The sequence below is a fragment of the Lissotriton helveticus genome, chromosome 11 (assembly GCF_964261635.1).
Source record: "Lissotriton helveticus chromosome 11, aLisHel1.1, whole genome shotgun sequence".
In the NCBI taxonomy this organism is placed as follows: Eukaryota; Metazoa; Chordata; class Amphibia; order Caudata; family Salamandridae; genus Lissotriton; species Lissotriton helveticus.
The window spans coordinates 799,665,795-799,679,402 of NC_136072.1; the positions used below are offsets into that span (position 1 = coordinate 799,665,795).

General features: G+C 46.9%; 1 protein-coding gene across 4 annotated transcripts in view; it reads right to left on the reverse strand.

Moving 5' to 3' along the window:
* Positions 1-13,608, reverse strand: part of LOC144791964 (protein transport protein Sec24C-like) — a 336,072-nt gene that overhangs the window by 84,172 nt on the left and 238,292 nt on the right. For all 4 annotated transcript variants that reach the window (XM_078666821.1, XM_078666819.1, XM_078666820.1 and 1 more), the window contains one exon: positions 13,152-13,325. In XM_078666821.1, the coding sequence (XP_078522947.1) occupies positions 13,152-13,325 (174 nt within the window). The remainder of the gene's footprint in view (positions 1-13,151; positions 13,326-13,608) is intronic.

Consider the following 13,608-nt stretch of genomic DNA (forward strand, 5'->3'; position numbering starts at 1 on the left):
CTTTCATGATTCTTTCCTGTTCCTATATGATAAACAACTTCACTGATTTTCAAATAAACCAGTTACCTATGATCACAAATTTACAATTAGTGTTCTTTCCAAACTTGTAGTGCTGACATACAAAGCAAAATCGGGCAAATGCAGAACAACGGAATAGTTCAGAATAACAGTTTTGGCGTGACTGACAGCAAATAACGTGGCATAATCACACCAGAATAAAGTCAGTTTCACATGGCGAATACATAGACGTGCCTCCTACTTAAGGATGGCCATGGAGTTTTTGCTGTCATCTGTGAAAATGCCCAGGGACACGCAAGCCTCCCTTTCCTTGCGACACACTAAGGCACACACGAAAGTTATATAACACACACACATTAACAACAATCCTTAGCAATGATACATTCTGCAAGACAGAAGCAGGCACCATAGCCTTTTACAGTTAAGGATATGTCAGCATACAGGATAAGTAATACCGTGATGCCTAGGAGTCAGGCACAACACCAAATGAAGCAATCAAGAGAATGATTTAAGAAACCTAGAAACTTCTTTGTATATTTTCTTTTACATTTCAAACTAAAGTTGATGTCAGGATGATTTTTAAACCGTGTGCCATGGTATATGAGATTTGTGATCGGTTATTTATTTTGCAATTTTTTTATAGTGCAAGGGCACACAGATATTTGCAGAGTAAACAGTGACAGACGACTTACAATAAGATAAAGCAATATGGCAAAATAGGTGGGAGAATTGAGGTTTCTTTGAATATCGCATCTAAATCGTGCATGTTTCGCTGACACAATTAATAAATCGCGGTTCTTGTATTTTTTAAATCGGTAAAGGTTTGGTGTCATTGGTCATTAAGAGAAAGGCTATGTTTCATAATGATATATGCATCTAAAAGTGCTAATCACACCATCTACCACCTTCACAGGTTCTTTCTGAAACTGATACCCTTAGAGAAGTGTCTAACCACTTTCAACTAGGCCTAATTAGGCCTAGATGAAAGTGGGTAGCCACTCCTTATCTCTTGCAGCTGCAGGTAAATGTCTGGGTGTACCAGATTATAGAGATCACTCTGATCCCGGCGATCGGGCAACATGTTCATCAACTTGCAGTCATCTCAGCAGGGGGATATCCTGGTCAATGACATTGGGGAGTGTAAGTCTGAGATGTCCTTATTAGCACCTGGGTGTACTTGACTAAAAAAGATGGGTGGTTGAGTAGTGGCAGCGGGGTAAAGGACAATAGCAATGGTAGATGGCTCGAAGACAGTGGGGTTGGGTCATATTCTATAGAGTAAATAACAGATTTGAAGGTCTTCAAATTAATTTAAGCATTGAGGTCTCCATGTGTTGCATAAAAAGAGCGTAAAAAAACTGTAAACTAAATCTATAAGCGTATGTCAAAGAAACGGTGTTACATAGTACCCCACCAAACTACCAGAGAGTTATTTTTAAGTGCCTTCTCCAGAATTTCTTCATTAACTGAATATGTCTTACAACATAAAATAATATTCCTTGTTTTTTGTTTGAAATGGGTTCAATCTGAAAGGGTCTCTATGCACTCTTTGAATCTCATTATTTAAATTTATTGCAGGAGAGTCTTTAAGAAAATGATCTGGTAAAAGTGAGATGGCAAACTGCCTAACATCATCACCTTCAGCCCTCTCCAGCACTCTTAATAGACGTAAATTATTCCGCCTGGAATGATACTCAAACCTTTCTAAATTTTCCATCAAGGCCTTATCCTGTAGTTTTAACTGTACTATAGCTAGTGCATTCACCTCTACTGCATCCTTAGTTTGTCTTAACTCAGCCTCTATCTCAGCTGTTTCCCCAAATCTTCTATCCTTTTCTTGAGCTGAGTTCAAGTCTTCTGAGTTCCTCTTTGATTCTTCTCTGAAATGCAGAAACTGTCCCTCCCTTCCTTTGTGAGATTTACAAGAATCTCTCATATCCCACCCAGGGAAATCTCATTTATCTGAGTTTTCATCCCGATATTAGATGAATAGGGCAGGCTACTATGTTGGCAGTGGTCCCCCCCTAACTCTCATGCAAGAATTCCTTCATCAGCACCCCCCAGAACTTCATACCTGTTACTTAACTCCACATATAAAGCCACTGGGGAGGCTTCTGTCCCACAGAGTGAATCTAAATTATGTATTGGAGTTGTAGGTAAGTTATTTCCTAGAGAGCCCCTCTCAGCGATCATTTCCGGGGTTCAGACTAGTAACCCTCCCCGCGGCTCTCGGTTGTCATACCATTGCTATTTGAAGGATGGGATGCCTTAAAATAAGACCTAAGGGAAGGAGTTGGCTTCACCGCACCCCTACGCTTTCCTAAGAGGATTTTATAACTTCTATCGCCTGCTGGTGGGGCTTGGTTATTCACCTCAGGATTAGTGATTTTTAACTTGACGCTGTTAGTATAATCCTCTTCTACTTCTGGGGAGAATGCAAGGAGTATGTGACCTCAAACTATTACTATGTAAATTATCCAGCTTGTTCTTCAACACCTACAAAGCCTCCACTGGCTCCCTGTCGAGAAGAGGTTCACTTTCAAACTCCTTACCCACGCCTACAAATTCCTCAACAACATCGGACCCAAATACCTCACCGATAGAGTATGTTTCGCCGTACCTAAGAGTAACCTCCGCTCCACCGACCTCACCCTGGCAGAGGTCCCCCGAATCTGCAGAAACAGAACCAGTGGGAGTGCCCTCTCCTACATCGCAGCCAGGACCTGGGAGGATCTCCCTGTTAATATCAGACACTCCCCGACACTACACACGTTCAGGAAGGGCCACAGACCTGGCTCTTCGAATGTTCCGGATATGCTCCCCCCCCAGCGCCTTGTGACTCTCACGGGTGCGTAGCGCACTCTACAAACCCCCTGATTGATTGATTGTTCTTAAGCCAGCATTATGTGGTGCTGCTGCCTGTGCTCCTGCTGAGCCTATCAGTGTGTAAGTTGATTTAGGGACCTCCACTCCTTCCAATTCGCATTTATCTTTTGGCTCCAACTTTTCCCCTCCCCCTCATTACAACGTCTAGTAGGGAACACTGACCTGGAGCTCTAGTTATTGATATCCCTGTTTACACTGTCTCTGGGACCCCAGCATAGAACCCTTGCACCTGCTTGAGACGTGCCTTCTGCCGTCTCAAAGAGAACCAACTGATTGCTGCAGATCCTGCACACCCGGATCCTGCCTGGGCTAACAACACTTCTCCTGTTGTTCTCCCAGCCACACCCCCAGCAACCAGCACTCAATCATGTGACTCACCCAAGTCTCAAGAGCTGGGTCGCACGACTTCAACCAACTGCCTTCTGCATTCCTTCACAGCCGCCCAACATGCACCCAAAACCACAACCAGCTCAGAATCTAGAGTCGCTAGAACATTACTTCTAGCATGCCGAGTACAGCGCCGAGAGGTACTTGCTCACTTAACCCGAGCAGCGTTTCCCTGGCATCTTGGATTCATCCCCCCTTCATTTTTATCTGTCATATATGCGGAGAAACTAGGGAGAAACAATGGGAGTTGAGGAAGCATATTCCAGACTTGCAGCTGGTGGGCGAAACTACAAATTAAATTCCTAGCCTACCTCAGAGTTATGTGGCAAAACAAAATGTATAATGTCAGGAGCATGGAGACGGATGATAGTCCTCATGTGTAAGGAACTAGTTGTATGAAAGCTGTAAAAAAATGTGTTACATTTAAGCAATTGGAGATTACTGTGTCAGAGGTGTGAGTAGGAGTGGTATAAGTGGGATGAGGAAGAATCCCCAAAGGATGGTTTTGAGAGTCACGTGGATCTGGAGGTTTGGATGGGGGGCTCAGGGGAGTCGCATAGATAAAGGGAGAAAAATAGAGAAAAAGCTGTCCTCTAACACCAGGTGTAGGAGTCAGAACAGCAATGACGTCATGTAAGGAGTTCATCCTATTGTCTTCGAATGTTAATGGTTTAAGGAGCAGTTTAAACAGCAAAAGGTGATTGAACATACTAAGGAAGCCAAGGCAGATATTATAATGTTACAAGAGACGCATACGTCTCATGGGGAGTTGGAAAAGGTATTTAATAGAGAGAGATGGATTCAGCAAATAGGTAGTACTGATACAGTTGGTTCTTCAAAGGCAGTTGCGATACCAGTAAAGAAGTTCCCTAGTATAGAAGTGCTGCAAACAGACATAGGCAAAAACAACAGTTGATGGACAGAATGCAGAACAATGTCATACATTCACCCCAGTACAGAGATCTGGGCCTAAATCCATTGTTTGTTTGCACTCCACACCACCCCAGTTCAGACATGGTCATATGCAAATCAGCCTTGACCCTGTGCCTCATGGGAACAGTCCAGCCCGATCTGCCAAACCATGGGGCCGATTAGGATGGCGGACGGACTTGCGTCCGTCCGCCATCCCAGAGGTGGAGGGACCGTCCGCATGGGCTGCGGCGGTCCCTCCGTGCAAATTAGGATGTGACCGCCACCCTGGCGGTCACATCCTGGATATTTAACATTGCGGCGGGTGCTGCTTCAAGCAGCACCCGCCGCAATGTTAAAAGTGCATGTTTAACATTTACATGCACAAAGCGGCAGGCACCGCGCGGTGCCTGCCGCTTTGTGCATGTAAATACTGGGGGGTACCATAGGTACCCCCCATGTGCACCCCCCACCCGCCTACACCCTGAAGGCCCGCAACGGGCCCCCAAAATCAAAAGTACACATGATTTTCCACGGCGGAAAAACCACCGCGGAAAAGCATGTTTACAAATGCTTCCTAATTTGGCTGGCGGTGTCTGATAGACACTGCCAGCCAAATGAGAGCTTTTCCGCCGCGGTTGTAATCCGACCGCGGCGGAAAAGCAGCGGACAGAAACCAAGACCCACCAGCCATCGTAATGCAGCGGTGGGTCTTTGGTGACTCCGCAGGGGATTTTCCGCCTCCTCCGGGCCGAAGGTGGCTTCCGCCGGTCCGGAGGAGGCGGAAAATCCTCCATCCTAATCGGCCCCCATGTCTTTCCTGACCCACTCGGGGTAACAAATGCAAAAACAACAGTTGATGGACAGAATGCAGAAAAATTTCATACGTCCATCACCACCCCCTTTTGTACCACTTTGTTCGCCATAAGTTGGCAGCGTATGCTCAGAAGTGAGTCCCTTGCTCACTTTGCCACTGGATTCAAGCAAGCCTGGCTGAAGACGGATGCTCCGCCCATCACCACCCCCTTTTGTACCTCTTTGTTCGCCATAAGTTGGCAGGGTATGCTCAGACGTGAGTCCCTTGCTCACTTTGCCACTGGATTCAAGCAAGCCTGGCTGAAGACGGCTGAAATGCCAGAAACCGGTCCTAGGAAGCTTGTTTCCGGTCCAGGGAAGGCATGGCTTGGCAGTTCGGGCTGGACTGTTCCCATGAGGCACAGGGTCAGACTGATTTGCATATGGCCATGTCTGAACTGGGGTGGCAGAGTGGGCTAAAGAACGGTGATGGATTAAACCCAGATCTGTTGACTGGGTGTGAGTGTTTGATTGGCTCAGATGGTCCGTCCATCACCACCCCCTTTAGTACCGCTTTGTTCGCAAACAGACAGATCAGTAGGCGGGTTATTCTTAACCTGAAGTATTTGACTGAGGTTTATATTTGCACATCTTATTTTGGTCCTGATGAGGTGGAGCTTGGCCCTGTAGTAGTCTTACTAGCCAATCTTCTTAACTAAGGGTCGGTATACTATAGGGGGACTCTACAGAAATGAAGTAAAAATTATGAGGAGGTGCAATGGAAGTATAGAGTGGAGCTGGAGGCTGAAATTAAAAAGAAGTGGGAGGTCAGTAAAATTAGGCACTTTGAGTATAGCGAAAATAGCTGGGCTTTGTTAGCTTGGAAAGTACCTACGGATGTATGTATTTATGTATGTAGGTGTACTTTTATAGCGCAGTCCTGTCACCCCAAGGGCATCCTGGCGCTTGAAATCAACAGTGTCACTGCATACGCTGCTCAGATAGCCCTGGGGAAGAGATGTGTTTTTAAGGCTTTTCTAAACGGAAAGAAGTCCCTTTGGCTTCTTAAAGATGGTGGAAGCGAGTTCCAGAGCTTGGCCGCCGCGACACTGAACGAGCGGCCCCCCATCCGCACTCTCTGGAATCTCGGTACCACCAACAGATGATCCGAAGAGGAGCGTAAAGGACGCGCCGGGGAATACCAGACAAACATGTTCTGTAGTGGAACCGGTCCTTGACCATGCACTGCCCTGAATACTAAGCAGGCTGCTTTATAGCATACCCGAAGGTGCACTGGCAGCCAGTGTAGGTCTCGTAGGGCTGCTGTTGAAGAACTGTGAGTGGGGCGGGAAAGAGCTAGCTTAGCAGCCAAGTTCTGTACCCGCTGCAACTTCCCCAGCAGTGTTTTTGGAGCCTCCAGAAGTAGCGCGTTACAGTAGTCAAGACGACTCAAGATGGTACCACGCACTACTTCGGGCCTGGCCTGCTCGGGAAGAAGGGGCAGAACCTTGCGCAGCATACGAAGCAGCATCATGCATGTGGATATGGTCTTATTCACGTGCATATCTAGCTGCAAGTTGGGGCCAAAGATCACCCCCAAATTACGTGCCGACTCAGCCGCAGCCACCGTCTCAGGGAAGGTTGGGGGCCAAAAATGCTCCGGGAGTACCCGAGGAATCCGGTCAATGGAACAGTACAGCACCTCGGTCTTAGTGCTGTTAAACTGCAAAGAATTAGACCGGAGCCACTCAGCTGTGGCCGACATGCATCGGTGAAAGACCTCCAGCGGAATTGCGTCCTTTCCTTCCAGCGAGAAGACCAACTGGGTATCATCCGTATAGTTACATGCGGAGATACCAAAGGATTTAATTAGTTGGACCAGAGGACGGAGGTAGAGATTGAAGAGTATCGGGCTGATGGCCGAGCCCTGTGGTACCCCCTGCCCTACTCTCCGCGCCTCCGAGCTGAATGGAGGCAGCACCACCACCTGCTGCCGATCTTTCAGATAAGAGATCAGCCAGTCCCTTGCACCCGCCGTGATCCCGCACTTTTCCAGTCTCCTGACGAGGGTACGATGGCAGACCGTGTCGAACGCGGCCGACATGTCGAGCAGCACCAGAAAGGCTGCCCGTCCACTGTCGACCCGCGAACGTAGGTTGTCAAGCATGGTCACCAGCGCCGATTCCGTCCCGTGTGCTGGGCGGAAACCAAACTGTACCTCATCGAACCAGGTGTTATCTTCCAGGAAGCCAGAAAGAGAGCGGGTCACTAGCTTCTCCATGATCTTAATAGGGTAGGGGAGCAAGGAAATCGGCCTGTAGTTGGATAAGCAGGCGGGGTCCAAAGTGGATTTCTTCAGGAGAGGGGACACCACTGCCAATTTCCAACGCTCCGGAACCGTTGCTGTATCAAACGACTGGAGGCAGATGGAATACAGAGGCTGAAAGAGTTCACCTTAGAATATTTTCCAAAATGTTGGTGGCAATGGGTCAAGAGGCTAGCCAGATGAAACCATTTGTGCCACTCTACAAAACTCCTCAAAGGAGGGGGTAGGGAACCGACTCAGCTGGGGTCGACTGGGCACAACGTCCGGAGTCCCAAGCTGAGGGGACATCCACTCAGCTGGGGTCGACTGGGCGGAGTGGCCGGAGCTCCCAGACCAGAGATCTATCCATTCCTTCGGGGTCGACTAGGTGACTCATCCGGAGCTCCCAAACCAAAGGCAATACCATTCAGCTGGGGTCGACTGGGCGAGCTGTCCGGAGCTCCTGAACTGAGTGCAGTGCCACTTAGCTGGGGTCGACTGGGCAAGCCTTCCGGAGCTCCCAAACTGAGAGCGGAACCATTCAGCTGGGGTCGACTGGATGAGACCACCGGAGCTCCCGAACTAGGAGCATGGCCATTCGGCTGAGGTCGGCTAGATGCCTCTTCCGAAACTTCCAACTCAAAAGGAATGGGTGTTGGATTCTGTAAGCCTTCCAAGATTTTAACAATCTTTTCTTCGAAGGCATTCGCCAAGGAGTCACATAGGGCCTGCGACGCAGGTACATTATTAGTCGCACATAAAGGGTGGGTCAAGTCCCTGACAATTTTAAACAATGCTTGCGACTTGTTAGAAGCCTGATTCAAGGTGGCTTCTAAATAGGACGACTTAGTCACCTTGATCTGTGCCTTATATACCTGCAGCGACTGTTTAAAGATGACCTTCAACGAGTCAGAATACTGCTTCCTCCACGCCCTTTCGGCGCGTTTACAGCTCAGTTTTAACTGCCGCAAATCGTCCATATACCAGGGGCAGGCCCGATTCAGTCTACCCCTAGACCTGCGGAATGGTGCCACCTTGTCCAAGGAGTTCGAAATGGATCGGCAAAAGCCAGTATAGCTCTCCCCAACCAATTCACTCAGACTGAAGTTGTCCGATAATAGGTTTGGTAAGGGCAGAGATTTTAACAGGCGTGACCAGGGCCTGCTCAACTTGGCCTGTCTGGTCTCAGCCTCTGCCGAAACACAGTCCTCCACATAAAGGGAGAAGACGACCAGTGAGTGGTCCGTCCAGCACTGGCAGATGATATCATTCACTGTCACCAGTAGAGCGTCAGCAAATATCAGATCCAAGGCATGACCCTTCCGATGAGTGGCAGAGCAAAACGAGCTGTTGCAGCTGAATATCATTACAGGCTTGGCACAGAGTAGCAAATTGAAATCTCCTAAAACCACCAACTTAGAGTGGGTATTCGAGAGATCATAAATCAGATCAATAAAGTCGGGTAGGGAGGGTGCACTGCCCGGCGGACGGTAGCACAAGATCCCTGAGCAGCGTGTCTTTTCATGGCCTATAAAGGCAAACCCCATCAGCTCGAAGCCTGGTAACTCTCTAATCCTGAGTTGGGAGAGAGCTAACGTCTCTCTAAAAATACAGCCAATCCCCCCGCCCCGGTTCTTCACACGAGGGGTATGGATGATTTTATAGCCTGGAGGACAGGCCAAGCCCAGCTCGACCTCGCAGTCCTCCCGGGTCCAGGTTTCCGTTAGAAATAAAACATCAAGCCCCGTGGACTCAATAAGAAGAGCAATCTCAGTGTGGTGCTTACACAAAGAACGAACATTAAGCAGTCCACATGAGATAGGGCTAGGCTTAAGAATAGTGGCCTGCCGACCGACGGGCGCTTGGCTTGGTCTGCACTCTAATAGATCAGACCGAGAATAGACTAAGCGTAAAGGACGCGAGGGGCCAGAGGTAGCGGCCCTACGCACGCCCGTTGCGCGAACGGGCGCAAACGGGCTTACCTCTGGCGCACCTCCGGCGCGCCTACGTCGCGCCCGCTGCGCGCGGACGCTGCGCGCCTGTGAGTCCATCCTTTTGTATATTACGCCGAGCGGAAGTCCGCCTCCTGAGCCCCTTCCCTACACAAGATGGCGCCCGAAGTGCCTCTCGCCTCAGAACCCACCCAAGATGGCGGTCGGACCCGCTAATACTACCTATATCCCGCCGAATGCGGGTGGAGTACATTTATAATGCCAGTGAGCCTGACTGTTCCCCGGCCTAAGGAGCGACAAAGTCCAGGAAGTTAAGGTAGGTTAAATGCAAGCGCAATGCCAATAGCGCCGAGTTAAAAAAAAACACACAAGTTTAAAAGCGCTGCTGCAATATGCGCGATCGCTGTGAAATCTGCACTGACCTCAGCAGGGTGGCTTAAATAAGCTCACCAAAATGCGGGAGTCCGCCTCCTGAGCCCCTTCCCTACACAAGATGGCGCCCGAAGTGCCTCTCGCCTCAGAACCCACCCAAGATGGCGGTCGGACCCGCTAATACTACCTATATCCCGCCGAATGCGGGTGGAGTACAATTATAATGCCAGTGAGCCTGACTGTTCCCCGGCCTAAGGAGCGACAAAGTCCAGGAAGTTAAGGTAGGTTAAATGCAAGCGCAATGCCAATAGCGCCGAGTTAAAAAAAAACACACCACACAAGTTTAAAAGCGCTGCTGCAATATGCGCGATAGCTGTGAAATCTGCACTGACCTCAGCAGGGTGGCTTAAATAAGCTCACCAAAATGCGGAAGTCCGCCTCCTGAGCCCCTTCCCTACACAAGATGGCGCCCGAAGTGCCTCTCGCCTCAGAACCCACCCAAGATGGCGGTCGGACCAGCTAATACTACCTATATCCCGCCGAATGCGGGTGGAGTACAATTATAATGCCAGTGAGCCTGACTGTTCCCCGGCCTAAGGAGCGACAAAGTCCAGGAAGTTAAGGTAGGTTAAATGCAAGCGCAATGCCAATAGCGCCGAGTTAAAAAAAAACACACCACACAAGTTTAAAAGCGCTGCTGCAATATGCGCGATAGCTGTGAAATCTGATATAGATCGGATATGATGCAAAACAATATTAAAAGTTTATAATATCCAGTTACAAAGCAACTAGTGACTAATTTGGATCAGATAGAGGGAATCGTTCATGAGCATTCTAGAGCAATGTATATTGACAACTTGTATGTAACTTCAATGGCAAGTAGAAAATGGCTGAATAGGGTGAACATTCCAGCACCCCAAGAGGCATAGTTAGACACTTAAATGCATCTATAACAGTGGATGAAATTTGGGAAGTCATGGTTGCAATTAGAAGGGGGAAGGCTCTGAGCCCCAATGGTATTTTGGGAGATCTTTATAAAGAACTTGTCGAAATCTTAGTGCCGGCACTTCAAGCACTTTTCAATGTTATTTTGATTGAAGGACGATCAACCCCCTCTTCTTGACATATGGCTACTACTACTCCTATTTTGAAACTAAGGAAAGGTTCTACGCAGCCTGGGTAACATAGGCCTATTTCCCCAGAACTGTGACTATCAAGTATTTGCCAGTATTTTAGCTAAGTGCTGAGTGGGCTGATCCAGGGGTTGGTTAAGGAAGACCAGAGGGGCTTTATTCAGGGGCAACGAATGAATGAGTTGCTTCATTTGTTGATTGGTACAGTGGATATTGCAGAGGAATACAAAAAACGTTAGCTAATATTACTCTATATGCAGCCAAGGCCTTTGATAGAGTTAACTACATCTACTGGCGGGAGGCTTTACACTGATTTCGAGTCAGAAATTAATCTGTGCGAACTGTACAAACCTTATATGAATCCACTTTTGCTAGCCTATTAATTAATGGGAATCTTACTCAGGATTTTAAGGTTGAGAGAGGGATGACTGTTATCGCCCCTCCTTTTCAATCTGTATATTGACCCATTAGCTCAATTAAGACAAGAAAAGGAGATTATTACATTTAGATATGGCTTGATAAGTAACAAGGTAGCAATATATGCAGACGATGTCTTGATGTATATTGATGATATCGAACACTCAAATTTGGTAATATTTTCAAGCACCAGGCGAATAATGAAAAGTCAGAAATAAAAACATGGAATATAAATTACGCAAACATCAGAATAAAACAAGAAATTAGGTACCTGGGTAGAAGCATTACACATAGGATAGAAGAGTTACCAATAAACATGCATAAGGTGAGGAAGGAAGTTAGTTGTTGCCTGGGAAGGTGGGAAAACCTGCCATTGAGACTCTATGGCAAAATTAATCTAGTAAAAATGTTAATCATTCCTAAGATTACGTACATCTTGAAAAGCATTCCTCTAAGCTTTAGTAAATTTGAATTGGCTAGAATTGACAGCTTTATTTAAAACTTGAAAGGGGCTAGATTATTGTGGAAGAAACTAAGGAAGAGAAAGCCGACAGGTAGTTTGAGTTTTTTACGGGAGTGAAACTTTATTGTAGGATTTTTCAGATAAAACGTTTCGATAATTATTTGGGATCCCAGGAGAATCCAAGTTGAGGAGGCTCTATCAGGAGATGCTGAAAGGATTATGTAGAGGAACATTTTTGTATACGTTTGGGGCTCCAAATACTTTGAAAAATGAGGTTCAAGATCTTGCGGTCAGGTGCAGGTTTGCGGCATGCTCTCAGGAGTGTTATTGGCTCCAATATGGGAGGAGTATTTGAGAAAGCCACTGCTTAATAGTAGAATAGTCCAGTAGGAACATCTAATCAAGGATGATCCACTCCTACCCTTGGAGGATATGTATCGACAGACTGGAGGGAACATTTCACGGTTTGGGTATCTAGAATTAAGTTTCTGAAGTGCAAAGCAGAAGTGGTCTCAAAATGAAATTTGGAAGATGGATTTGTATAGCCAAAAAACCCAAACAGGAAAGAAGTTGCATATTGGTATGCTGGCTTACTAGGTTTTGAGTAGAGAGAAGCCTCAGAACCTTACAGCATCTGGTATTTGAACTTGCCTACGCCTGGGATCGAAAGTTCATGGCAAGTATCTATGAAATATTAGTACAAAACTGTCAAATCTGCACCATTGAGGAAGAATTGTTTTTCTACTGTTCATAGAATTAATTTGTCCCCGAAAATACTGGCGAAGCTCTCCAACCAGGCTGAGGGAAGGTGTAAAAAGTGTAAGGAAATCCAGGCGGATGATCTTCACATACGTGTGCGCTGCCCAACCTTTGCAAACGTATTAGAATGATATACGTATAGTGATCAATGAAGTGTTTCAACAAGATATAGAGGTAAGCCCTCATCTTACCATTTTTGGAATAAGGGAAGACCGGGGCACACATTTTTCAGAAAGATACAGCAACGTCTTTTATTCTATGTGATCTTGTTGGCAAAAACCTTAATTTGTAAATATTAGACTGTACCTATTGCCCCATCTGTAAATGAATGGACTTCTAAGGTTGGCTTTTACATGGACTTCGATAAGCAGGCCGAGGGGCCGTCAGGAGAGGAACTGGGGGAATGTTTTGGAAAAATAGAAAAGAAACTAAGTCCGATGATTATGTCACAAACAGCTTTATAACTCTCAGATGTACAGAGTGACATGCGTCTATGCTGCAAGCACCACCGATAGTACCTTATGCCTAAGACATACTACCACAGTCGACTAGGAGGTCCCCAGACTGACTCCAAACAGTTCTTAGACATGTGTTCCCCATAGAGTGCTATGTTTTGTACAGAACACAAAGTAGTCAGTGAAGAGGAAAGGAAGATGTTTCCACTCAGAAAAGGCACATGCCTACAAAGGATACCATTTTCTAATTCACTGGACCGATGGTACAAATTCACAGGGAAGCAGAAAGAAATGTCTTACCTGGAACTCGCCATAGTTATGCAGGTTGCCGCCTGTGGCTCCAGGGATGTATCCGAGTGTTGCCATGTCAGTGCATGGCCTTTGTGGGCAAAGGAAGAGGTCAACTGCACATCCTTGATTTACGCACTCCTCAGCCAGCTCCTCACTCACAGTGTCCCGGGGATGAAAGACCGACTAGAAATTTTATTAAAATTACATTCAGTACTCAGGAGTGCAATATGAAGGTAACCATTTACATCTGTAAATGCAATAGAAACACCCCAAAAAATCGAATTAATTAAGCCAAGAGTCTCTGCGTACGCCCAGGAAATAGATCAGGTTTGGCCAATGTGTGGATCTCCCTCTTGAAATAGCTTGTGGTGCTTCAGAGGCATAAGTGGGTCCCTCTCCTAGGATAGCAAGAGGTACTGCATGTGACTAAGGTTTGTGGTACATTGCCTCATGTTCACTATTGTTA